This window comes from Heptranchias perlo, chromosome 19, assembly GCF_035084215.1.
Source record: "Heptranchias perlo isolate sHepPer1 chromosome 19, sHepPer1.hap1, whole genome shotgun sequence".
Taxonomy (NCBI): Eukaryota; Metazoa; Chordata; class Chondrichthyes; order Hexanchiformes; family Hexanchidae; genus Heptranchias; species Heptranchias perlo.
The window spans coordinates 44,740,228-44,767,786 of record NC_090343.1 but is presented as its reverse complement, the minus strand read 5'-3'; the positions used below and the strand labels follow the sequence as shown (position 1 = coordinate 44,767,786).

Here is a 27,559-nt window from a genome sequence, read left to right as displayed (position 1 = left end):
GAAGGATGGAGGTCCAGAATGAGGGGTTACAGTCTCAGGATACGGGGTCCGACATTTAGGACTGAGATGACGAGAAATTTCTTCACTCAGAGGGTGGTGAACCTGTGGAATTCTCTACCACAGAATGCTGTGGAGGCCAAGTCACTGAATATATTTAAGAAAGAGCTAGATAGATTTCTAGACACAAAAGGCATCAAGGGGTATGGGGAGAGAGCAGGAATATGGTATTGAGATAGAGGATCAGCCATGATCATATTGAATTGTGGAGCAGGCTCGAAGGGCTGAATGGACTACTCCTGCTCCTATTTTCCATGTTTCTATTGGCTAACTCAGCACGGACAAGGGATGGAACCTGGACTTTGCTAGTCTGTGTGGTTTCACATTATAGGGAGCTGATACCTTTTCCACTAGCTCAATCATTAATACTTCACACAACTCTGAAATAAACCAGCTCTGCAAACTCCTGTGACACAAGCTTGTGCTATTCGTTGTAACCCTTGTGAAGTAGATGAGATCTTCCCAGGCCTTTGATTGCTGTGAGATACTCCATCAGAAAAGTGTTCCCTGAGTGATGGCTGATATTAATAATTACACTATTCCCAATCCTCACCCCAACCAATTTAACTGACCAGGAACCTTGCTATGCAGAGAATCGTAGGCACAGCATGTTTCTACATTAATGTGCTGTAGTACCAGGTCCAGTTCTTGTGGCCTAGCCTGATAATACTTGGTACCAGTGCTGTAGCTACAGGTGGGCCACAGCCCACCCAATTAACACCCAGGCTCACCCAAATATGAGCCTATGTGAATGCTAAATTTAAGTAATTTTATTAGCGGGCTTATTTTTAGTATCAATCAGACACAGTCACGGTACGAACAATGCTGCATCGCTGGAGCTATGGGAATAAATGCAGCAAACTTAGACGATCAGTCGCTTCTCCTTATTATTTGAAGTATAGCGACTTGATGAGAGTGTCCGTGAGGTTCCTGCATGGTAAAAATCACCAGCCGCCCATCCATATTCGGGGGGGGAAGAGAAGAGCGATTGCTGATTCTAGTGCAGTAGAAGGGTGTTGGCTGGGGCAGCAGCACGATGGCAAGTGTGGGGTGTCGCCATGTTAACATGGTAAAATGAGTCAGTCTGCAAGCAATGGATGTCTGGCAGTGGCCATCAGCAAACTCTTTACTGCTTAGCCCTGCTAACAATGGGAGCTTTTAGCATCTTGTGACGCTTTCTTCCCTCTTGCAACTTGGTCCACAGTGACAATGAACTGGAACATTATGATGAGAAAAGCATCCAGCACCATAAGTTGAAGGCCACCCAAATTTCCATTCCTAGCTACGTTACTACTTGGTACCATACCAGTCAGTGCATTTACCAGAGGGAGGCTAATGAATTTTTTTTTAAAAGTGAGATTTTATGAAGTAAATTTCACCTGTGCCTGTCTCCTTTTGGTTACAATCTGCCCCCTTCCTACACACCATGTATTTTTAATCTATTGTAAAGACACGGGGCAAGTATCCTACACAGGCACAATAATATTTTAAATACAACAACACCAGGGATAGTTTTGCAGGGTGAGGCTCCAAAAAACAGTGGCAGCTATTTATCAAACCAACACCACCATTTGACCTCTCCCATCCACCTTCACAATTCTACTCATGAACTCACCACTTCTACCAAAGGTCAGTAATAGGCCGGAAAGGATCACCTGGGTTCTCCTTCCACCAATTTTTCGGCGGAACTGGGGTGAGACATACGATAGGGGCTTACTCCCCCCACATTTTTACACCCCTCTGATTTACTGCTAGTCGTTGGGGATAGGATTGGGGTTAAAGGTTAATGATTGGGGTTAGAGTCAGAAACCGATTATTTCATTATTAGCAGAAGCCGCTGAACAGCTAAGGGAATTAACGAAACCGTCGGTTTAAACCGAAAATATATTTTATTTTTCCACCTGCGAACACACAAGGGACGTTCTAGACTTTTCTTGCTGTCGCCAACCGTCACAGCGCCCGCTTCGCGTTGTTTCCCGCCCGGAGAGTCCACCTCCCCGCCGCCTCTCTCCTCGGGAGGCGCGGCAACCACTCAGACTGGCGTGAAGAACAACAAACGGCGGGACCGGTGCGGGTCAGGCCGGGCTGGAGCGGCGGGACCGGTGCGGGTCAGGCCGGGCTGGAGCGACGGGACCGGTGCGGGGCTGGAGCGGCGGGACCGGTGCGGGGCTGGAGCGGCGGGACCGGTGCGGGTCAGGCCGGGCTGGAGCGGTTGGAAATCCGCATCTCTGATTATAAGTAAATTGATTCATGCAGAACAAATACAATTAACCTATTTATGCACCTGTTAGAATCCATATTCAGGAGGAGGCCTATTATAGAAAGGATATTATTAAACTAGAAAGAGTGCAGAAAAGATTTACTAGGATGCTACCGGGACTTGATGGTTTGACTTATAGGGAGAGGTTGGACAGACTGGGACTTTTTTCCCTGGAGAGTAGGAGGTTAAGGGGTGATCTTATAGAAGTCTATAAAATAATGAGGGGCATAGATAAGGTAAATAGTCAAAATCTTTTCCCAAAGGTAGGGGAGTCTATAACGAGGGGGCACAGATTTAAGGTGAGAGGGGAGAGATACAAAAGGGTCCAGAGGGGCAATTTTTTCACTCAAAGGGTGGTGAGTATCTGGAACGAGCTGCCAGAGGCAGTAGTAGAGGCGGGTACAATTTTGTCTTTTAAAAAGCATTTGGACAGTTACATGGGTAAGATGGGTATAGAGGGATATGGGCCAAGTGCAGGCAATTGGGACTAGCTTAGTGGTATAAACTGGGCGACATGGACATGTTGGGCCGAAGGGCCTGTTTCCATGTTGTAAACTTCTATGATTCTATGATTCTAGGCCATTCGGCTTGTCGTGCCCGAGCGGGTTCTTTTAAAGAGCTATCCAATCAGCCTTCTCTTTCGTCGTCCCCCACCCCGTTGCAATTTTTTCTCCTTCAGGTATTTATCCAATTCCCTTTTGAAAGTTAGGGCTCGATATTAGCAGGGTGGCGGGTTCTCAGCGGGGGGTCGACTGGGCGCGTGGGTAACGCGCCTGGTGAAATCACTGTGCTCCGCACAGAATCGCAGGCTAATTGGATCCACTTAACTTTTCTTCCGGGTTTCCCGCTGGAAAGCTGCGCGTTGGGCGGACTGCGCATGCGCAGTAAGGTCTGTCAGCTGGAGGAGCTCTATTTAAAGGGGCAGTCCTCCACTGACTGATGCTGCAGAAAATAGGAAAAATTACAGCATAGAGCAGCCCAGGGGTAGGCTGCTCCCAGGTTTAATGATGCCTCACTCCAGGTATCATTGGATGGGATGAGGAGGAGGGGGAGGACAGAGATCTTCCCCCCTGGTGGGCGGGAGTTAGCAGCCTGTCTCTGCCACCAAGAAGGCTTGAGGTGGTAGAGGAGGTCACCTGCACCACCAACATATCGCGCACCTGCATACAGTGCAGGAGGCGCTTCAATCACCTAAGTCGGTCAGCCGAAGTGAGTATATTTACTCATTCCCCTCCCCTCCATCTGCCACATCACCGCCCCCACCCCACATCTTCTTCTGCACTGCCAACACTACTCTGTCACATCACCCCTCACACCCACTCAAAGCTCATCCTCATCTTACCTGCACTTACTCACCTCACCAGTACTCATCCCACCACTACCACTCAACCCAATCCTCATACAATCTCATGGCTCTATCTCATACTCACCCTCTCTTGCATCTCTTTCACGGTCAGCCTCACTCAACCAGCCACAGGGCCTGCATCACATATGTGCAGTAGGAAGCGTAAGGCAAACGTGTCGTGAACATGAAGGGGATGCACAAGGTTGTTTGAGGGTTTGTCATGGTGTTTACTTATATTTAATTTCTGATCAACTCACATAACATATATTGTCACCACTATTGCCACGCCTATGCAAATCTTGTCTGGTTTATGCAATAATGCCCTTTCCTGAGAATCACTATGAAGACCCACAACTGATGCCACCCATTGTGTCACTACAGAGTGGGTGTAGGGCTCTTTTGTGCAGACGACTGAGAGACGTCGGCGATGTCCCCGGTGGCACCCAGGAAGGATGCGGAGGAGAAGTTGTTGAGGGCAGTAGTGACTTTGACAGCGACAGGTAAGAAGATGGTGCTCGGGCCAGCCGGGAGCAGCTCTGCATGAAGGAGGCTGCAGATGTCCATGACTACATGTCGAGTGACTCTGAGCCTCTTTGTGCACTGCTGCTTGGAGAGGTCCAGAAAGCTGAGCCTCGGTTTGTAGACCCTGTGGCGAGGGTAGTGCCCTCTGATGCATCTCTCTCCGCGGTTGCCCTCCCTCCTGCTGTGCAGGTGGATGTGTCACAGCCCTGTGTTGTGGAGCTCCACGTATCAGAGGTGGACAACATGGCCGGCGAGGCTGGTGATGCTGTTCGCCCTCCGAGGAGGTCATGACTGCAGCTACGGCAGCCCCCATCCGGAAGATGTACATTTGAGGGGGTCCGCAAGGTAGGTAAATGTGTCTGGACACCGGGGTAAGTGTGCAAGTTTGTGAATTTTATTGTTAGGGGGAGGGTGGTGGAGGCCAAACTTTGTCCAAAGTGACAGAGTGGCCTCCTGCAATGAGTGAGGGTCTCTTTCCCCCCCCCCTCCCCTGTCAAATGGACCTTTGCAGCTGCCACAGGCTGACAGCTGCACGTCCATTTGAACTGGGAGTGTTTCCCCCAGTACGGGAAACAGTCTCAGTTAATTTCAAAATCCCAGCCCTCCTAAAATATCAGGTCAGTCATGTCTGTAAATGACCTGAAGTACCTGTTTAAGTACTTTAAGTGGCACCCCGCTGGCTTTAATTGCCAGCAGGAGTCCCACATGCGGGGGCTGCGCGCGCATGTCAGCGCGTCACTGGGGAACCGGGAAGTGGGTGGGTTGGAGCCGGGCTCCAGACCCGCCCCGGGAATCCCGGATTTTCGCAACCCACCCGCCACAAATGCACCCGATCGCGGGTGCAAAAATCGAGCCCTTATTATTGAATCTGCTTCCACCACCCTTTCAGGCAGTGCATTCCAGATCATGGGCTCAATTTTAAAAGCAAAGTCTGGGGGCAAAGAAAATCGGTATTTTTTTTGGAGCGGGCAGAAATCCCAGCTCCAACGCTCTGGAAAACGCGCATGACCCAGAGTCATCTGGGTGCACGCGGCGTTCCCAAACCCGGAAGCTGGCGGGATGATATTTAAACCACTAAATCAACTAGTTAAACTTGTTAAAAAATGAGTAACTGTAACTTAGATTGAAGGCAAGCGATGCTGCCTCAGCATGTTTCTTGTGCTGTGTGAAACACGCCATGGTGAAGGAGTCGTGTTTCAGCTGACAGCCATTTGGACGTTTAAATGCTTGTTTGACAGATAGGGATAAAAGGTGAGTTATTGGAGCAGGGCACACAGTTCTCTCAGACAAACATTTGGTTGGGAGATCTTTGTTTAGATTGAAAATTCTTGGTTTGCACTCGGAATTGTTCTGTTTACACATATTTACCAACTTTCCGGACCCTCTCAAACTGACACCATCAGGATGGAGGGCCGGCGGGCCGGCGGGGGGGGGTCGCGCGATGGGTGCATTCACCAGTACATCCGAGGATAAGGAACATCACCAGCCTCGCCAGGCACGTTGTGCACTTCCGTCACTTGGAGCTCCACAACACAGTGCTGCGCCACAGGCACCTGCACAAGAGCACAGAGGGGGAACAACAGAGGGAGCGACGTCGCAGGAGGCACTACCCTCGTCAAAGGGTCTACAGACCGAGACTCAGCTTACTGGACCTATCTGAGGATCAGCCATACAGAGGCTGAGAGTAAGCCTCCAGGTGGCCGTAGACATCTGCAGCCTCCTTCGTGCTGAGCTGCTCCCGCCTGGGCCTGCAGCACCTCATCACCCGTCACAGTTAAAGTGACCATTGCCCTCAACAACTTCACCTCCAGGTCGTTCCAGGTTGCCATCGGTGACATTGCTGGGGTGTCTCAGTTGTCTGCACACAAATGCATAAGGCAGGTGACCGATGGCTTGTTTCACAGGGCTTCGCAATTAGTCAACTTCCCCACGGGAAGACCTCAACCAGACGGAGAGGCAGTGAGATTCCACCCTGTGGCTGGCTTCCCACGGGTATAGGGTGCAATCGATTGCTCGCATATGGCAATCTGAGCACCTCCACACGAGCCAGTCAACAGAAAGGGGTATCACTCCATCAACGCTCAGCTCGTTTGTGACCACCGCAAAAGATTTCTTCATGTGTGCACCAGATTCCCTGGCAGCTGCCATGATTCGTTCATTCTGAGTGAATCCAACAACCCAGGCCTCTTCCACGCACCGAACACCCTTAAGGGCTGGCTCCTTGGGGACAAGGGATATCCCCTGCACACGTGGCTCATGACACCTCCAAGGAACCCCATCATCAAGCAACAGCGTTGATACAACGACAGCCAACAGGTCTATAATTGAATATGCGATATGGCTGCTGAAGATGTGATTTCGGTTCCTCAATCGTTCTGGGGGAGCGCTTCAATATGCACCAGCGAGAGTGGGTCGCACTATAGTAGTGCGTTGTGCCCTGCACTACATGGCGCAACAGAGAGGGGTACCGGTTGAGGACGCCCCATCCCCTTGTCCACATGTCCCATCCACGTTGAGGAGGAGAAGGAGGACGAACCCATAGGCAGAGCTGCAGCTCACCTGGCTGCTTGTGAAGCCAGGGAGTCACTCGTGAACGGTTCTCGTCAGATCAGAAAGTGAGAAGAGTCCAATCCTCACACCATCTGGAAAGACCAGTGCCAACACCAGCCCACCTCCCTGCACAAAACAGTCCTGTAAAAACACACAAATCCACTGTAAAGTGACCCACTGGGTGGCATCGAGTGTTGCCGTTCATGATGAAACACATGAAAGGGCGCTATTAAAAAGCCAGTCAAGAATGGACAAGATGTGGCAGTAGTGGTGAGAATGATAACATTTAATGTGGCTTTAATAAAAACCAAATATAAATGAAAAACATGAGAGTCTGTCAGACACTCTTGTGCATACCCTCCGTGATCACAAATCCTTAGCCTTTCTCTTCCTACCGCTTCTATGTGGTGCATCCCCTGTGGCTGCAGCAGAGGTAGTGGCAGATTGCTCATGCCCGTGGCTGGACTGCTTAGATGCTTTTGGCCTACGCCCTCTGGGTTTTGGAGCCCGTGACTGCTCTACCTGCACCTGTGCAGGGGCAGACTTGGCCACCTGTAGAGAAGACAGCATTGTGGGTACTGGTTGAGAGGGATCAATGGGTGAGACCTGTGAGCGCTTTGAGTGGCGTCCACAATTCCATGTCCCCTTTCGCCATCATCCCTCTCCTGAACCAGACTCACAACACTCCTACCACCCTGCTGGAGAACAGTTTGGAGGATATGTATGATGGCCTGGGAAGCCCAGTTGTAAAGTTTCTGTCTGTTTAAGGCGGCAGAATGTTGTTCACAGTGAGACTTAACAGCTGTTGTCAGGGCCTGGATGGTATCATTTCTGAGCTGTGCTTGAAGCTCAATGGGGGTTAGCCTTCTCTCCAGCGCAGACATTTCCGCAGTTCCCTGCGACACTATCTCAGACATTTCAGCAGTTATGTGCGACGCTATCTCAGACAGTTGCTCAAGTCCCTGTGACACTATCTCAGAGATTCCCTCTTGTACATGTGCCACCACTTCCACTAATGCAGGAATTGGACGACTCCATCCGCTGCGCTGTTGTGGAGAGTGTGCGTGGACCTGTTCCAGTATCTCGCAAATGTGCTGAGGTCCCTTGATCATTCTCCTTTTAAAGGATGGCCCCCGGGGTTCAGCATCTGCGTCCAGCTAAGCAGAACCTGGAGAGAAGTGCGCCCACCAACGCGGACTCTCCACACTGCCCCTGCCACCAGTGTCTGCTCGTGCTCACTTGGTCTCACCAGGTCCTCACAGATGCGGAGGAGGAGTCCCTGCAGATCAGCCGCACCCTTGAGTGCCTGTCCGTCGGAAGCGAGACTGGCACCCCACAAACATCTGGTGACACAACTTTAACATTCGTCACACACAATATGAATTGATGTTAACAATGCTTGGCATGTTGAACACCTCGGTATGCTCATCGCAACATGACACATCTGTGATGATGCTTAATATTGTCTTCTGTTCTCTTACAGGTCCTTCAACGACCACAGTGACTGGAGAGGGCAATTCCTCAGAGGAGGTCCCGACCTCTGAGGGCACACCGTCACATCTTAGTGAGCACATCTTCCACCAGCGCAGATACCCACACGTCGGTGGGTCCTAGTAGCCAGTTAGTTGGGTTGACACCTAGTGAGTCACCACACGTGACAGCAGCACATTTGCGAGGTACTGGAACAGTGCCACGCACACTCTCTATAATAGCGCAGAGGATGGAGGAGTCCAACTTCTGCATTAGTGGAATGGTGGCACAGGGACCTGAGAGAATCTCTGAGATAGTGTCACAGGGACGTGAGCAACCGTCTGAGATAGTGTCACAAGTAACTGCTGAAATGTCTTGAGAGAGTGTCGCAGGTAAGGGCGGGAATGTCTGCGATGGAGAGAAGGCTAGCCTCCGTTGGGCTTCAAGCACGGTTCACAAATGAGTCCATTTAGGCCCTGTCATCGGCCATTCGGACTCACGGTGAACAACATTCTGATGCCTTAAACAGAACTTTACAACTGGGCTTCCCAGGAATCATACATATCCTCCAAACTGTTGTCCAGCAGGGTGGCTGGAGTGTTGTGGGCCTGGTCCAGGAGAGAGATGATGGTGAAAGGGGCCAGTGAAGTGGGAACGCCACTCAAAGTGCTCCCATGTCTCACCTGTTGCCCCCCCCTCTCAACCAGTCGCCACAATGCTGCCTCCTGTCCAGGTGGCCGAGTCTGCACCTGCAGAGGTGCAGGTCAAGCAGTTGTTGGAGGGGCCCTCACAGGCTCCAAAACCCAGAGGGCGTAGGCCAAAAGCATCTCAGCAGTCCAGCCATGGGCATGAGCAACTTGCGACTACCTCTGCTGCAGCCACAGGGTTTGCTCCACTTAAAAGCGGTAGGAAGAGGAGGTGTAAGGATTTGTGAGTATGCAGAATGCTGTCTGACAGACTGTCATATTTTTCATTTTATATTTGTTTTTTGTTAATGTGAACATTCTCACCACGACTGTTACCTCTTGCCCATTCTTGACTGGCTTTTGTGATAGCGCCCTTTCTTGTGCTTCATCATGAACGGTGACAATTGATGCCAACCAGTGGGTCACTTTATAGTGGGTGTATGTATAGTTGCAGGACTGTTTTGTGCAGTGCGGGGGTGGGGGGGAATGCTGGTGTTGGTGCTGCTCTTTCCAGGTGGTGTGGGGACTGCACTCGCCTCACGTTCTGATCTTACAAGAACCGTTCACATATGAGTGACTCCCTGGCCTTACAAGCAGCCAGGTGAGCCACTGCTCTGCCCATGGGTTCATCATCCTCCTCCTCCTCCTACTGCTGCTGCTCCTGCTCCTGCTCCTCAATGCGGATGACAAATGTGGATGGTGGACAAATGGGCATGGGGCCTCATCAACCGGTACCCCTCCCTATTTCAGGACACCATATTATAATGGGACCCACTCACGCTGGTGCATATTGAAGCACTACCCCAGAACGATCGAGGCACGGAAATCGCATCTTCAGCAGCCCTATCGCATATTCAGTGGTGGCAATGAGGCTGTCATTGTATCGATACTGTAGCTCGCTGATGGGGTTCCTCAGAGGTGTCATGAGCCACGTGGCTCCCCAAGGAGCCAGCCCTGGTGCGTGGAAGAGGCCCGGGATGTTGAATTCCCTCAATGAACGAATCGTGGCAACTACAAGGGAATCTGGCGCGCAAGTGGAGGTGCTCAGATTGCACCCTGTACCCGTAGGAAGCCAACCACAGGGTGGGATCCCACTGCCCCCTCCGTCTGGCCAAGATCGTCCATGGGGAAGTTGTCATAATGCGAGGCCCTGCAAAACAAACGGTCGGCGACCTGCCTTATGCACTTGTGTGCAGAAAAGTCACCAGTGACACCCTGGAATGATCTGGAGGCGAAGAAGGTGAGGGGGCAGTGTTCACTTTAACTGCAACGGGTAATGAGATGCCACTCGGCCCAACAGGGAGCAGCTCGGCATGAAGGAGGCTGCGGATGTCTACGACCACTTGGTGACTCACTCTCAGCCTCCGTACACACTGCTCTTTGAGAGGTCCGGGAAGCTGAGTCTTGGTCTGTAGACCCTCTGACAAGGGTAGTGCCTCCTGCGACATCACTCCCTCTGCTGTTCCCCTCTGTGCTCTTGTGCAGGTGCCTGTGGTGCAGCACTGTGCTGTGGAGCTCCAAGTGGCAGAAGTGCACGCCGTGCCTAGCGAGGCTGGTGATGTTGCTCATCCTCGGATGTACTGGTGAATGCAGCCATCACACCCCCCATCCTAATGGTGTCAGTTTGAGGGGTCCGAAAAGTTGGTAAATATGTGTAAACAGAACAACTCTGAATGGAAACCAAGAATTTTCAATCTAAACACAAAGATCTCCCAGCCAAACGTTTGTCTGAGAGAACTGAGTGGCCTGCTGCAATAACTGACCTTTTATCCCCATCTGTCAAACAGGGATTTAAATGTCCAAATGGCTGCCAGCTGAAACACGACTCGTTCCCTATGGAGTGTTTCACACAGCACGGGAAACACGCTGAGGCAGCGTTGAAATCACTCGCCTTCATTCTTAATTAGATTTATGTACATTTCAAGTACTTGAATTACAGCTTTAATTGTGGGCGGGACTTCTGGTTTCGGGAACGGCGTGCACATCCAGATGACTCTGGTTCGTGCACGTAGTAGGCAGGTTGGAGCCAGGATTTCTGCCCCTTCCTGGAAATCCTGATTTTCTTCGCCCCAACGTACCTGCAGTTCCATTTTAAAATCGAGCCCCAGGTCTCTCTCTTCCTGCACCCCCTTTAAAATTGTACTATTTAGTTTATATTGCCTCTCCTCATTCTCCCTTCTAAAATGTATCACTTCACACTTCTCCATGTTAAATTTCATCTGCGTTGTGTCTGCATGTCTCACCAGTCTATGTCCTTCTGAAGCCTGCTACTATCCTTCTCACTGTTTACTACATTTCTGAGTTTCATGTCATCTGCAAACTTTGAAATTATACCCTCTATACCCATGTCCAGGTCATTAATATATAACAAAAAGAGCCGTAGTCATAATGCCGACCCTGGGGACACCACTGCATATTTCCCTCCAGTCTGAAAAACAACTCTTTACCACTACTCTCTGCTTTCTGTCTCTTAACTAATTTCATATCCACGCAGCCACTGTCCCTTTAATCCCATGCGCTTCAATTTTGCTAACAAGTCTGTTATGTGGTATTTTATCAAACGCCTTTTGAAAGTAATATACACATCAACTGCACCACCCTCATAAACTCTCTACGTTACTTCATCAAAGAACTCAATCAAGTTTGTCAGACATGATTTACCTTTAACAAATCCATGCTGGCTGTAACCTATGTTTTACCAAGTGACAATTAATTTTGTCCCGGATTATTGGGCACAATTTTAAAATCCCGGCAGATTGGCAGCGGGGTGGGGGAGGGAATCAATGGACACGCGGCAAACCGGAATAATAAAACCTTAACGTTCCCCATGCGATTACAACTTAATTGGTGGCCATCAACCTTGTTTCCGGGTTTGCTGTACGAAAGCTGCGCAGTGGGTGCACTGCGTACCCGCATGACAGGCTGTCAGCTGGAGCGTCTAAATTTAAAGAGCCATTGCACCAAAGGCTTTTGCAAGGAGCAGCAGAGGGGCAAGCCAGCTCCAAGATTCAGCGACGCCTCACAAGTGCTAATTAATTTTGTCCCGAATAATTGTCTCAAAGTTTCCCCAACACCAACGTTAGGCTGACTGGCCTGTAATTGCCAGATTTATCCCTTGCCCCTTTTTTGAACAGGAGTTTAACATTTGAAAGTTGTTGTTGTTATACTTACATTGATATTTATGTAGACAGAAAGGAGAATGAAAAGTGGAAGATGGAGAATCCCACTTTTATAGGCACAATTAAAGTAACCTCTTGGGACATTGTATTACATCATTATTAAATGTAAGGAATCTTACAACACCAGGTTATAGTCGAACTGTTTTATTTAAAAATGACAAGCTTTCGGAGGCTTTCTCCTTCGTCAGGTGAGCGAGTGTGGGATTCCATGGAAGGTTACCGCATTTATATTCAGAGAACAATACCTGGTGATTACAGATAATCTTTCCAACTGCCCGTTGTCAAGGCAATCAAAGTGTTCAGACAGAGTAATGTTACCTACAGGACCACCGAATACACAAACGGCCAGAACACAAAACAGAGCGAGAGGGAGAGAAACATCTGAAAGGAAGAGAAAGACAGAGAATGACCCGTTGTGTTAAAAACAGATAACTTTTTTTCGCTGGTGGGGTTACGTGTAGTGTGACATGAACCCAAGATCCCGGTTGAGGCCGTCCTCATGGGTGCGGAACTTGGCTATCAATTTCTGTTCGACGATTTTGCGTTGTCGTGTGTCTCGAAGGCCGCCTTGGAGAACGCTTACCCGAAGATTGGTGGCTGAATGAGGACGGCCTCAACCGGGATCTTGGGTTCATGTCACGCTACACGCAACCCCACCAGCGAAAAAAGTTATCTGTTATTAACACAACGGGTCATTCTCTGTCTTTCTCTTCCTTTCGGATGTTTCTCTCCCTCTCTCTCTGTTTTGTGTTCTGGCCGTTTGTGTATTCGGTGGTCCTGTAGGTAACATCACTCTGTCTGAACACTTTGATTGCCTTGACAAGGGGCAGTTGGAAAGATTATCTGTAATCACCAGATATTGTTCTCTGAATATAAATGCGGTAACCTTCCATGGAATCCCACACTCGCTCACCTGACGAAGGAGAAAGCCTCCAAAAGCTTGTGATTTTTAAATAAAACAGTTGGACTATAACCTGGTGTTGTAAGATTCCTTACATTTGTCAACCCCAGTCCATCACCGGCATCTCCACATCATTATTAAAGAGACCTGTACAAATGCAAGTTACTGGTCTTGCCGTTCTTGGTGCTTAGTCACTTTGACCCATAGATGGAGTCACCTGTGGGAGTGTATGAGGAGCCTGCTTTGGTTGAGCAAAGGTGAATTCGCTGAGAGCTCAGTGACGTTGACGTAGTTTGCCTTTTATAATTATTTTGTCAGGTCTCTAGTTCATTCTACAACGAAGAGGTTGGTTTTGCTGCGATTGAAATTCCGTAACTTTTACGATAGTGACACGCAGCTTTGTGGGCAGCAGCTGTCAGTTTGAGACAGAAAGCAGATGTACACGCCAGACTACGAAACTTAACAAGAGCTTACAGATCTAAACAGCCCCTGGACAACAAGTCTTACAACACGTGAAGACAAGGAGCAGCAAGACACTGGCTCGCCATAACTTCAGCCGCAGGTATCACTCAACATTACACCTCTTTTACTGCAGGGGAAAAATAAATAGGCCCCGATTCTAAAGTTTGGGTTTGGTGCGAACCCAGGGAGTCCGGGGACGCGGAGACCCCGCCGACCTGAACCTCCGGGTCTCATTTGCATAGATTTTCCCGAAGATCCACGACTAGGTGGTTCGCGGCAGTCAGTTGACTGGGGGTGGAGAGAGGGGGCTCTGGAGGTGATTCGGGGGTGGTGGCAAGGAAGACCCAAGGCCTGCTTCCGGCCCCACAAGTAAAATTAAAATTAAAATTTTTAAACTTAACCTGCCTTGGGCCTCTTCTGGCCCACGACTCAGTTCAGGGTACATCTGGCCCTTTTTTATTCATTTTTTTCATAAAATGTACTTTATTCATAAAATTTGCAGCAATACATACGATACAGTTGTCATATCACCTTCCAAATGTACACTATACAGATTATACAATTTGCAGGTTACATAAAGTGCAGTTCAATGAACACATTGTACATAATTACAGTTCATGACACTCTAGGGTGCCTCATTGCATTACACTCAATACAGATTATTGATTACAGATTCATTACAGGTACATTACAGATTCATTACAGGTACATTATATCAATTTGAATTTTACATTCTGCCTGGGGGGGGGGGGGGGAGTTTTCCCTGATTGCAGCCCCTCGGTATACAATGGCGGGAAGGCTCTAAATGGTTGCCTTTCCCCACAGGGCCTTTGCGGCGGCCTTGGAATGTGCCAGTCTGCAACACTCAGTCGAGGACAGCTTGCACTGGAAGACCAGCAAGTTTGGGGCAAACCAAAGGGCGTCTTTCACCGAGTTGATGGTCTTCCAGCAGCAGTTGATGTCTGTCTCGGTGTGCGTCTCCGGGAACAGCCCATAGAGCACAGAGTCCTGTGTTACAGAACTGCTCGGGACGAACCTGGACAGATATCACTGCATCTCTTTCCAGACCTTCCTTGCAAAGGCACATTCCAGAAGGAGATGGGGGATGGTCTCGTCTCCACCGCAGCCTCCTCGGGGACAGCGCGCGGTGGTGCTGAGAGTCTGGGAATGCATGAAGGACCTGACGGGAAGGGCCCTTCTCAACACCAGCCAAGCTATGTCTTGATGCTTGTTTGAAAGCTCTGGCGATGAGGTGTTCTGCCAAATGACATTGACAGTCTGCTCGGGGAACCAACTGACAGGATCCATCATTTCCTTTTCCCGCAGGGTCTCGAGGACGTTACGTGCGGACCACTTACTGATCACCTTGTGGTCGAAGGTGTTTTTTTGCATAAATTTTTCGATGAAGGACAGGTGGGGCAGAACGGTCCAACTGGACGGAACGCTCCGTGGCAGCGTAGCCAGGCCCGTCCTTTGCAATACCGGGGATAGGTAGAACCTTAGCACGCAGTGACACTTTGTGTTTGCGTACCAAGGGTCCACGCACAGCTTGATGCAGCCACACATGAAAGTGGCCATCAGGATGAGGGCCACGTTGGGCACGCCTTTCCCCCCCTTTCTCCGGAGATTTGTACATCGTATCCCTGCGGACACGGTCCATTTTTGATCTCCAGATAAAGTGGAAGATGGCTCGGGTGACTGTCGCGGTGTAGGAGCGAGGTATGGGCCAGACCTGTGCCAAGTCCAGCAACACAGAGAGCACTTCGCACCTGATGACCAGGTTTTTGCCACGATCGAGAGGGATCGTCGATCCCACAGTCCCAGTTTCTGCTTCACCTTGGAAATACGCACCTTCCAGTTCTTGGTGCACGCCCCGGCCCCCCCACCGAACCAGATCCCCAGCACCTTCAGGTAATCCGACCTGACGGTGAAAGGGACAAAGGATCGGTCGGTCCAGTTCCCAAAGAACATGGCCTCGCTCTTAGTACGATTTACCCTGGCCCCTGAGGCCAGTTCGAACTAGTCGCAGATGCTCATCAATCTGCGGACCGACAGCTGATCCGAGCAAAAGACGGCGACGTCGTCCATGTACAGGGAGGCCTTGACCTGAGTGCCTCCACTGCCTGGGATTGTCACCCCTCTTATGCCCGCATCCCTCCTGATGGACTCGGCAAAGGGTTCGATGCAGCACACGAACAAGACGGAGGAGAGAGGACAGCCCTGCCTGACTCCAGATTTGATCGGAAAGCTTTCTGATTCCCACCCGTTGATTGAAACGGCGCTACTGATGTTTGTGTAGAGCAGTTGGATCCAATTGTGGATTCCCTCCCCAAACACCATTTTGGAAAGCATGTCCATCATGTATGTGTGGGATATTCTGTCAAAGGCCTTCTCCTGGTCCAGGCTGATCAGGCAGGTGTTCACACCCCTGTTCTGCATGTAGGCGATCGTATCTCTGAGTAGCGCCAGGCTATCAGAGATCTTCCTGCCGGGTACAGCGCAGGTCTGATCGGGGTGAATCACCACCTCCAGGGCTGACTTGACCCGATTGGCGATTCATTCATGAGATGTGGGCGTCACTGGCAAGGCCAGCATTTATTGCCCATCCCAAATTGCCCTTTAGAAGGTGGTGGTGGGCCACCTTGAACCGCTGCAGTCTGTGTGGTGAAGGTACTCCCACAGTGCTGTTAGGTAGGGAGTTCCAGGATTTTGACCTACTAACAACGAAGGAACGGCGATATGTTTCCAAGTCAGGATGATGTGTGACTTGGAGGATAACGTCCAGGTGGTGGTGTTCCCATGCGCATATTTGGCCTGATGGGGAAGCCGTCGCTGCTCCCCTGCTCAGGACTCCGACTAATCTGGGTCTGGATCGATCTGCATATTTAAAGAAGGACCCCACTGCTTTCCTACGGGTGCCCCGCTCAGAAAAGCAGGTTAAGATCGTGACATGGTGAAAAGGTAGCAGGATTAGAAGGGGTAAGTTACTGCCCTCATTTTAACTGCTCCCCCATGCGGTTTTCCTCCTGGGGAATTAAAATCCCGGCTGCAGTGACCGAACTTCCACGGAGTGTGAACATGGTTGGGATCGTGCCCGTGGGGAGCCAGTGGATCTGACCTTGCTGAAGTATGTGGAGTCGATTGGGGGGGGGTGCACCTGATTTTCGTGCGGCTGGAGGGTGCCACTCCATGAACGGTGTATTTCGATGGCCGCTTGCCCCAAGCTTATGGGAAATCTGGTGTTTTTGCCAGGTCTGAGGAGGGGTGGCAGGTGGGAGGTGTCAGCCCCCCCACCGAAACAGAGGAAAACAAACAGGCTGTCTTCCTTTAAGACCGTCCTTAACACTTACCCTTTGGCCATGCTTTAACATAAGAATATAAGAAATAGGAGCAGGAGTAGGCCATACGGCCCCTCGAGCCTGCTCTGCCATTCAATAAGATCGTGGTTGATCTTCAACCTCAACTCCACTTTCCTGTCTGATCCCCATATCCCTTGATTCCCCTAGAGTCCAAAAATCTATCGCTCTCAGTCTTGAATATACTCAACGACTGAGCATCCACAGCCCTCTGGGGTAGAGAATTCCAAAGATTCACAGCCTTCTGAGTGGAGAAATTCCTCCTCATCTCAGTCTTAAATGGCTGACCCCTTATCCTGAGACTGTGCTGTCTAGTTCTAGACACTCCAGCCAGAGAAACAACCTCTCAGCTTCTACCCTGTCAAGCCCCCTCAGATTCCTATATGTTTCATTGAACACCTCTCATTCTTCTAAACTCCAGAGAGTATAAGCCCATTCTACTCAATTTTACTTTTAGTCACCTGTTCTAATATCTCCTACTTAGGCTTGGTGTCCATTTTAATCTCATTGCACTTTTGTGAAGCACCTTGGGAAGTTTTCCTACATTAAGGCGCTATATAAATGCAAGTTATTGTGATTTTCTACTTGGTGTAGGAGGCTTTGGGATAGCTAATTAGAGTTGAGGTTGCCCATCAGACCAGGGGACACTGGCATTTCTGATAAACATAGAGGGACAGATTGTTTACTAGCATAGGGTGCCCTGGGATTGCCTAGTAGAGTAAGGGACTTTTAGATTGCCCATTAGAGTAGGAGTATTTCGGATTACTGAATACATTGGGGTCGCTGGGGTTGCTGATTGGAGTAGGAAGAAACTGCGATTGCTGGTTAGAGTGGAGGAAACCAGGATTGTTGGTTAGAGTAGGATGGGACTGGGAAATGCTAGTTTGAGTGGGTTGAGGCTGGGTTTGCTGATTAGAGTAGGTGGCTCTGGGATTGCTGGTTAGAGATGAAGGAAACCAGGTTTGCTGGTTTGATTAAGACGGGGCTGGGATTGCTGGTTATAATTAGAAGGGGAATGGGATTTCTTCTTAGAGTAGGATGGGGCTGCTGGTTCCAGCAGGAGTTGGCCAAACAGCCCATCGAGCCTGCTGCACCATTCAATAAGATCATGACCATATCCCTTGATTCCCTTAGAGTTCAAAAATCTATCGATCTCAGTCTTGAATGTACTCAACGACTGAGCATCCAAGTCCTATGGGGTAGAGAATTCCAATTTCTCCTCATCTCAGTCCCAAATGGCCGACCCCTTATCCGGAGACTATGCCCTCTAGCTCTAGACTCTCCAGCCAGGGGAAGCAGTCTCTCGGCATCTACCCTGTCAAGGCCTCTCAGAATCTTATATGTTTCAATGAGATCACCTATCATTCTTCTAAACTCCAGAGAGTATTGGCCCATTCTCCTCAATCTTTCCTCATAGCACAACCCTCTCATCCCAGGATTCAATCTAGTGAACCTGTGTTGCACCACCTCTAAGGCAAGTGTATCCTTCCTTAGATAAGGAGACCAAAACTGTACACAGTACTCCAGGTGTGGTCTCACCAAAGCCCTATACAATTGCAGCAAGACTTCCTTACTCTTATACTCCAACCCCCTTGCAATAAAGGCCAACATACCATTTGCCTTCCTAATTGCTTGATGTACCTCCATGTAAACTTTCTGTGTCTCATGTACAAGGACACCCAAATCCCTGTGAACACCAACATTTAATAGTTTCTCACCATTTAAAAAATAGTCTGTTTTTCTATTCTTCCTTCCATAGTGAATAACATCACATTTCCCCACATTATACTCCATCTGCACTTTCTTGCCCACTCACCTAATCTGTCTATATCCCTTTGCATGCTGTTTGTGTCATCCTTACTACTTACTTTCCCACCTAGCTTTGTATCGTCAGCAAACTTAGATACATTACACTCGGTCCCTCCATCTAAGTCATTAATATAGATTGTAAATAGCTGAGGCCCAAGCACTGATCCTTGCAGCACCTCACTGGTTACAGTCTGCCAACCTGAGAATGACCCGTTTATTCCTGCTTTCTGTTTTCTGTGTGTTAACCAATCCTCTAATCATGATACTATATTACTCCCAACCCCATGAGCCCTAATCTTGTGTAACAATCTCTATGTGGCACCTTATCGAATGCCTTTTGAAAATCCAAATATACTACATCCACTTGTTTCCCCCTTATCTACCCTGCTAGTTACACCCTCAATAAACTCTTAATAGATTTGTCAAACATGATTTCCCTTTCATTAAACCATGTTGACTCTGCCGAATCATTGTGATTTTCCAAGTGCCCTTTTACTACGTCCTTAATAATAGATTCTAGCATTTTCCCTGCTACTGATGTCAGGCGAACTGGCCTATAATTCCCTGTTTTCTCTCTCTTGAATAGTGGGGTTACATTTTCTACCATCCAATCCACGGGAACTGTTCTAGAATTTATGGAATTCTGGAGGATCAAAACCAATGCCTCCACTTTTTCTGCAGCCCCCTGTTTTAAAACCCCTAGGATGTAGGCCATCAAGTCCAGAAGATTTGTCGGCTTTTCGTCCCATTAATTTTTCTAAAACTTTTTCTTTATTAATCTTAATTACTTTTCTATCTTTACTATCTTTTCCAAAAGTCAATTACCCTGGAATATTTAGTTCCCAACCTTGGTCACCCTGCAACCATGTCTCAGTAATGGCTACGAGATCAAACCCATTTATCTCTATTTGTGCCATTAATTCATCTATTAATTCATTTATTTTATGAATTAAGATTATGATACATCTTCAAAAAACTAATAGATTTGTCAAATATAATTTCCCTTTTATAAAGCCATGTTGACTCTGCCTAACTATATTATGATGTGGAGATGCCGGTGATGGACTGGGGTGGACAAATGTAAGGAATCTTACAACACCAGGTTATAGTCCAACAATTTTATTTTAAAATCACAAGCTTTCGGAGATTATCCCCTTCGTCAGGCTAGCTGGCCTGTAGTTCCCTGTTTTCTCCCTCCTTTCTTGAATAGCAGTGTTACATTTACCAACTTCCAATCTACTGGGACCGTTCTAGAATCTAGGGAATTTTGGAAGATCACAACCAATGCATCCACTGCAGTCATCTCTTTTTAGAATACTAGGATGTAGGCCATCAGGTCCAGGGGATTTGTCGGCTTTTTGTCCCAGTAATTTCTCCAGTACTTTTTCTTTACTGATATTAATACTTTTAAGTCCCTCACTCTCATTGGTTCCCCACTATTTCTGGCATTTTTTTGTATCTTCTACTGTGAAGACAGATACAAAATATTTGTTTAATGTCTCTGCCATTTTCTTACTCCCCATTATAATTTCTCCTGTCTCTGCCTTTAACGGAACCACGTTTACTTTCGCTACTCTCTTCCTTTTTACATACTTGTCGAACCTCTTACAATCAGTGTCCTAGGCCCAACCATCTTTAGCTGCTTCATCAATGACTTTCCCTCCATCATAAGGTCAAGAATGGGGATGTTCGTTGATGATTGCACAGTGTTCACTTCCATTCGCAACCCCTCAAATAATGAAGCAGTCCGAGCCCGCATGCAGCAAGATCTGGACACCATCCAGGCTTGGGCTGATAAGTGGCAAGTAACGTTCGCGCCAGACAAGTGCCAGGCTTGGGCTGATAAGTGGCAAGTAACATTCGCGCCAGACAAGTGCCAGGCAATGACCATCTCCAACAAGAGAGAGTCTAACCACCTACCCTTGACATTCAACGGCATTACCATTGCCGAATCACCCACCATCAACATCCTGGGGGTCACCATTGACCAGAAACTTAATTGGACCAGCCATGTAAATACTGTGGCTACAAGAGCAGGTCAGAGGCTGGGTATTCTGCAGCGAGTGACTCACCTCCTGACCACCCCCCAAAGCCTTTCCATCATCTACAAAGCACAAGTCAGGAGTGTGATGGAATGCTCGCCACTTGCCTGGATGAGTGCAGCTCCAACAACACTCAAGAAGCTCAACACCATCCAGGACAAAGCAGTCCGCTTGATTGGCACCCCGTCCACCACCCTAAACATTCACTCCCTTCACCACCTGCGCAGTGGCTGCAGTGTGTACCATCCACAGGATGCACTGCAGCAACTCGCCAAGGCTTCTTCGACAGCACCTCCCAAACCCGCGACCTCTACCACCTAGAAGGACAAGAGCAGCAGGCACATGGGAACACCACCACCTGCACATTCCCCTCCAAGTCACACACCATCCCGACTTGGAAATATATTGCCGTTCCTTCATTGTCGCTGGGTCAAAATCCTGGAACTCCCTTCCTAACAGCATTTTTTTTTTTTTTTTAATTCGTTCACGGGATGTGGGCGTCGCTGGCAAGGCCGGCATTCATTGCCCATCCCTAATTGCCCTCGAGAAGGTGGTGGTGAGCCGCCTTCTTGAACCGCTGCAGTCCGTGTGGTGACGGTTCTCCCACAGTGCTGTTAGGAAGGGAGTTCCAGGATTTTGACCCAGCGACAATGAAGGAACGGCGATATATTTCCAAGTCGGGATGGTGTGTGACTTGGAGGGGAACGTGCAGGTGGTGTTGTTCCAATGCGCCTGCTGCCCTTGTCCTTCTAGGTGGTAGAGGTCGCGGGTTTGAAAGGTGCTGTCGAAGAAGCCTTGGCGAGTTGCTGCAGTGCATCCTGTGGATGGTGCACACTGCAGCCACAGTGCGCCGGTGGCGAAGGGAGTGAATGTTTAGGGTGGTGGATGGGGTGCCAATCAAGCGGGCTGCTTTATCTTGGATGGTGTCGAGCTTCTTGAGTGTTGTTGGAGCTGCGCTCATCCAGGCAAGTGGAGAGTATTCCATCACACTCCTGACTTGTGCCTTGTAGATGGTGGAAAGGCTTTGGGGAGTCAGGAGGTGAGTCACTCGCCGCAGAATACCCAGCCTCTGACCTGCTCTTGTAGCCACAGTATTTATATGGCTGGTCCAGTTAAGTTTCTGGTCAATGGTGACCCCCAGGATGTTGATGGTGGGGGATTCGGCGATGGTAATGCCATTGAATGTCAAGGGGAGGTGGTTAGACACTCTCTTGTTGGAGATGGTCATTGCCTGGCACTTATCTGGCGCGAATGTTACATGCCACTTATGAGCCCAAGCCTGGATGTTGTCCAGGTCTTGCTGCATGCAGGCTCGGACTGCTTCATTATCTGAGGGGTTGCGAATGGAACTGAACACTGTGCAGTCATCAGCGAACATCCCCATTTCTGACCTTATGATGGAGGGAAGGTCATTGATGAAGCAGCTGAAGATGGTTGGGCCTAGGACACTGCCCTGAGGAACTCCTGCAGCATTGCCCTGGGGCTGAGATGATTGGCCTCCAACAACCACTACCATCTTCCTTTGTGCTAGGTATGACTCCAGCCACTGGAGAGTTTTCCCCCTGATTCCCATTGACTTCAATTTTACTAGGGCTCCTTGGTGCCACACTCGGTCAAATGCTGCCTTGATGTCAAGGGCAGTCACTCTCACCTCACCTCTGGAATTCAGCTCTTTTGTCCATGTTTGGACCAAGGCTGTAATGAGGTCTGGAGCCGAGTGGTCCTGGCGGAACCCAAACTGAGCATCGGTGAGCAGGTTATTAGTGAGTAAGTGCCACTTGATTGCACTGTCGACGACACCTTCCATCACTTTGCTGATGATTGAGAGTAGACTGATGGGGCGGTAATTGGCCGGATTGGATTTGTCCTGCTTTTTGTGGACAGGACATACCTGGGCAATTTTCCACATTGTCGGGTGGATGCCAGTGTTGTAGCTGTACTGGAACAGCTTGGCTAGAGGCGCAGCTAGTTCTGGAGCACAAGTCTTCAGCACTACAGCTGGGATGTTGTCAGGGCCCATAGCCTTTGCTGTATCCAGTGCACTCAGCCGTTTCTTGATATCACGTGGAGTGAATCGAATTGGCTGAAGACTGGCTTCTGTGATGGTGGGGATATCGGGAGGAGGCTGAGATGGATTATCCACTCGGCACTTCTGGCTGAAGATGGTTGCAAACGCTTCAGCCTTGTCTTTTGCACTCACGTGCTGGACTCCGCCATCATTGAGAATGGGGATGTTTGCAGAGCCTCCTCCTCCCGTTAGTTGTTTAATTGTCCACCACCATTCACGACTGGATGTGGCAGGACTGCAGAGCTTTGATCTGATCCGTTGGTTGTGGAATCGCTTAGCTCTGTCTATAGCATGTTGCTTCCGCTGTTTAGCATGCATGTAGTCCTGAGTTGTAGCTTCACCAGGTTGGCACCTCATTTTTAGGTACGCCTGGTGCTGCTCCTGGCATGCTCTTCTACACTCCTCATTGAACCAGGGTTGATCTCCTGGCTTGTTGGTAATGGTAGAGTGAGGAATATGCCGGGCCATGAGGTTACAGATTGTGCTGGAATACAATTCTGCTGCTGCTGATGGCCCACAGCGCCTCATGGATGCCCAGTTTTGAGCTGCTAGATCTGTTCTGAATCTATCCCATTTAGCACGGTGGTACTGCCACACAACACGTTGGATGATGTCCTCAGTGCGAAGACGGGATTTCATCTCCACGAGGACTGTGCGGTGGTCACTCCTACCAATACTGTCATGGACAGATGCATTTGCGACAGGTAGATTGGTGAGGACGAGGTCAAGTAAGTTTTTCCCTCGTGTTGGTTCGCTCACCACCTGCCGCAGGCCCAGTCTAGCAGCTATGTCCTTCAGGACTCGGCCAGCTCGGTCAGTAGTGGTGCTACCGAGCCACTCTTGGTGATGGACATTGAAGTCCCCCACCCAGAGTACATTTTGTGCCCTTGCTACCCTCAGTGCTTCCTCCAAGTGGTGTTCAACATGGAGGAGGACTGATTCATCAGCTGAGGGAGGAAGGTAGGTGGTAATCAGCAGGAGGTTTCCTTGCCCATGTTTGACCTCATGCCATGAGATTTCATGGGGTCCAGAGTCAATGTTGAGGACTCCCAGGGCCACTCCCTCCTGACTGTATATCACTGTACCGCCACCTCTGGTGGGTCTGTCCTGCCGGTGGGACAGGACATACCCAGGGATGGTGATGGAAGAGTCTGGGACGTTGGCTGAAAGATATGATTCTGTGAGTATGGCTATGTCAGGCTGTTGCTTGACTAGTCTGTGGGACAGCTCTCCCAATTTTGGCACAAGTCCCCAGATGTTAGTGAGGAGGACTTCACAGGGTCGACTGGGCTTGGTGTTTTGCCGTTGTCGTGTCCGGTGCCTAGTGGTCCGATGCCGGGTGGTTCGTCCGGTTTTATTCTTATTATGACTTTTCATAGCGAGATTTTACAACTGATAGGCTTGCTGGGCCATTTCAGAGGGCAATTAAGAATCAACCACATTGCTGTGGGTCTGGAGTCACATATAGGCCAGACCGGGTAAGGGCGGCAGGCTTCCTTCCCTGAAGGACATTAGTGAACCAGATGGGTTTTTACGACAATCCGGTAGTTTCATGGCCATCATTACTGATACTAGTATTTTAATTCCAGATTTTATTTTAATTAATTGAATTTAATTAATTAAATTTAAATTCGCCAGCTGCCGTGGTGGGATTTGAACTCATGACTCTGGATTTTAGTCCAGGCCTCTGGATTACTAGCCCAGTAACATAACCACTATGCTACCGTACCCGTACTGTGGGAGAACCTTCACCTCACTGACTGCAGCGGTTCAAGAAGACGGCTCACCACCACCTTCTCGAGGGCAATTAGGGATGGGCAATAAATGCTGGCCTCGCCAGCAGCGCCCACATCCCATGAACGAATAAAAAAAAAAATCTGTTCTTATATTTCTTGCTAGTTTACTCTCATTTTATTTTCTCCCTCTTTCAATTTTTTGGTCATCCTTTGCTATTTTCTAAAACTCTCCCAATCTTCAGGCTTACTACTCTTCTTGGCAACATTATAATCTTCTTTTAATCTAATACTATCCTTAACTTCTTTAGTTAGCCATGGATGAATCACTTTTCCCGTGGAGTTTTTATTCCTCAATGGAATGTATGTTTGTTGAGAATTATGAAATATTTCTTTAAATGTTCATCATTGCTTATCTACTGTCATATCTTTTAATCTAGTTTCCCAATCAACTTTGGCCAACTCGCCCCTCATAGCCAATATGTAATTGGCTTTGTTTAAGTTTAAGACTCTAGTTTCAGACTTAAGTACATCACTCTCGAACTCAAAGTGAAATTCTATCATATTATGATCACTCATCCCCAGAGGATCCCTTACTATGAGATTATTAATTAACCCTGTCTCATTACACAAGATAAGATCTAAAATGGCCTGTTCCCTGGTTGGTTCCATGACATATTGTTCTTGGAAACTGTCTCGAATGCATTCCATGAACTCGTCCTCCAAACTACTTTTGCCAATTTGATTTGTCCAGTCTATATGAAGATTAAAGTCCCCAACGATTGTTGCATTACCTTTATTACTAGGTCCTCTTATTTCTTGATTAATACTCTGTCCAACAGTATAACTACTGGTTCCAGTAGGAAAGCACTGGGGTTGCTGGTTCCAGTAGGGGAGCAGTGGGGTTGCTGGTTCCAGTAGGGGAGCAGTGGGGTTGCTGATGAGCTGTGCTAGCTCTGCAGTTCCAGCAACAACTAATGATAAATTAATAGGTTATCCTTTCTTGCAGCGAAGATGAATAGAGACTTAAAATATTGGAAGGAAGCAGCTACTATAATCTTAGCTGCGGGTGTCCGAAATCACTTTGTGAGTAAAAGTGCCACCAATGCACAGACCTGTCGGCCTCCACTTTCAGTGCCTACACGTGAGAAAAATGTGCTTCAGCCATGTTTGGAGAAGGCTGTATTCGATTATGCCGTGCTTATGTTACAGCGGAGTGGGAAAAGCAGTTTCATGCCTCACGCTCATGTGTTTCCGGGAGGTACGATCGACCCGTCTGATTTTTCCAGCGAGTGGATCCAGGTGTTCCAGCCTTTTTGCGAGCCACCCGACTTTAAGCTAGGTAAGGTCAGGCAAACTGCTAAGAGGGCTCCAATCTTTGCAACGGACAGGAGAAAGATGGGATCTTCAATCCCTGGGGAAGTAGCTTTCCGTATTTGCGCCATTAGGGAAACCTTTGAAGAGTCAGGGATTCTCCTTGTGAAGCCTAATGCCCCTGATGAATGTTTGAACGGCCAAGGGGCCATAAAGCTTACACAATACGACCAAGAGGAACTTGCAAGTTGGAGGCCACTTCTGCAGGAAAATGCAGCCAATTTTATAAAAATGTGCAGAGAGCTGGAGTGTATACCAAATATCTGGGCATTGAAGGAGTGGAGTAACTGGCTGACCCCTACTTTTCGGGAGGGAAAGAGGTTTGATACCGCATTCTTCATCTGTTGTTTGCAAGAGATTCCTTTCACAGTGCATGATGGTCATGAAACCATCCTCTACAACTGGTTGTCCCCTCCTGAGGTGATTGAGGGTCACAGATCTGAGAAAATCTTGGCCCCTCCCCCACAGTGGTATGAGCTGGGCAGACTCTGCCGATTGCCCCGTCTCCAAGATCTGCAGCAATTCAGCCAAGACCGTACATTGGAAGGTTGCGAGCGTTGGCTTCCAGTCATTCTGCATGCTTCGGATGGCTACGTTTTTCTGTATCCTGGGGATGAACTGTACCCAGAGGATCCAGATTGCACCGGGAAAAAGGACAAGAACATCAGTTCCTCGAAATCTCTGGAACAACTACGGCTGGAGGTTACCAGACTGCACCGAGTGGAATCGCGAAATCCATATGATAATACTCTGTATGTGAATATTGAGCCCCGGTATAAACATGTCCACCCACTAACGAAAAATACTCAACTCAATGGTCACCTGTGAATTGTCTGATTGATAGGCAAAAAATTGTATCTGAAATAAACATCATTGAGTTTTTCTTGAAAATGATCAAACTTTATTTTTGAATTTGTTTTTCAAATTGAACTGTGAAAGTAGTAATATCAAAAAAAAACAAAGGCACATGGTACAGCAATTCCACAAATTAGTAGCTATTATTCTTTCCAGAACATTGCAGCAACTCATGGGGGTCCCTGAAACGTGGAGTATCCAGGAAAGCAAACAAATTTCCTCAGAATGTCAAATCGGCAGAGGAACCTTCAACAGAGGGTACTCGCAGGTACCCTCTAACAGGGAAAGATAGGGTGTAGTAATAATGAGCCAGGGCTCTGACAGGGACAGAGGCCAATTCCAACATCTAATGACAAAACAATCTCAGCCAGGGTGCTACTCTGCACCCTGAGCTGGGGTAGGGAAAAATTTGTCAGTGTATGTGCATGGACACTGGGGGAGGACAGGATCCGGCTCAGCTGTGATGCTGGAATCTGAATTTGGTTTACTTAAAGGGGGGAAAGGAATTTCTACCCTCCAAGGGGCAACAGTGAACTTAATACCATTGGTTCTGAACCAGCAGCATTAATTTTACATCCTGACAGTAGGGGCTGTGGTTTTGGCAAGTTCCAGCAGTTTTACATTTGGCTTGTAGCTACCTGCATGAATCCCATGCTTCAAGAACCCGACAGCACCAGCACAATGTAAAAATGCCTTTGGGTGCATGCCTTAGCACAGGGAAGAGACAGTCACAGGTTATAAATGCACAAAACGCTGCCTGCATATAGGGAGATGCTGCTGTGTACATTCTTGACCTCTCCCTTTTAATATCCTGCTTAAAGGATCAATCACAAGGGCAGATAATAAGAGGTGAAGCTCTCCTGATGGTTCAATAAGAAAATAGCTGTAAG

At 48.6% G+C, this 27,559-nt stretch overlaps 2 protein-coding genes across 3 annotated transcripts in view; both read left to right on the top strand.

Annotated features, from left to right (window-relative positions):
- Positions 1-13,441: 13,441 nt before the first annotated feature.
- Positions 13,442-26,713, top strand: nudt19 (nudix (nucleoside diphosphate linked moiety X)-type motif 19). 2 transcript variants are annotated; one of them, XM_068000657.1, is made up of 3 exons: positions 13,443-13,532; positions 14,759-14,810; positions 25,450-26,713. In XM_068000657.1, the coding sequence occupies exon 3, from the start codon at positions 25,455-25,457 to the stop codon at positions 26,640-26,642; it is 1,188 nt and encodes a 395-aa protein (XP_067856758.1). In that variant the 5' UTR covers positions 13,443-13,532; positions 14,759-14,810; positions 25,450-25,454; the 3' UTR covers positions 26,643-26,713. The 2 variants fall into 2 exon arrangements, with proteins under 2 accessions (XP_067856757.1, XP_067856758.1); XM_068000656.1 differs by lacking the exon at positions 14,759-14,810 and having other exon boundaries at positions 13,442-13,532.
- cstf1 (cleavage stimulation factor, 3' pre-RNA, subunit 1) overlaps positions 13,442-27,559 on the top strand; it is a 43,142-nt gene continuing 29,024 nt past the window's right edge. The window contains exon 1 of the mRNA XM_068000652.1: positions 13,442-13,532. The gene's annotated coding sequence lies outside the window, so the exon portion shown is untranslated. The remainder of the gene's footprint in view (positions 13,533-27,559) is intronic.

Excerpts from the sequence above, each read along its gene's own strand:
- nudt19 (XM_068000656.1), top strand. The coding sequence starts at position 25,455 with ATGAATAGAGACTTAAAATATTGGAAGGAAGCAGCTACTATAATCTTA.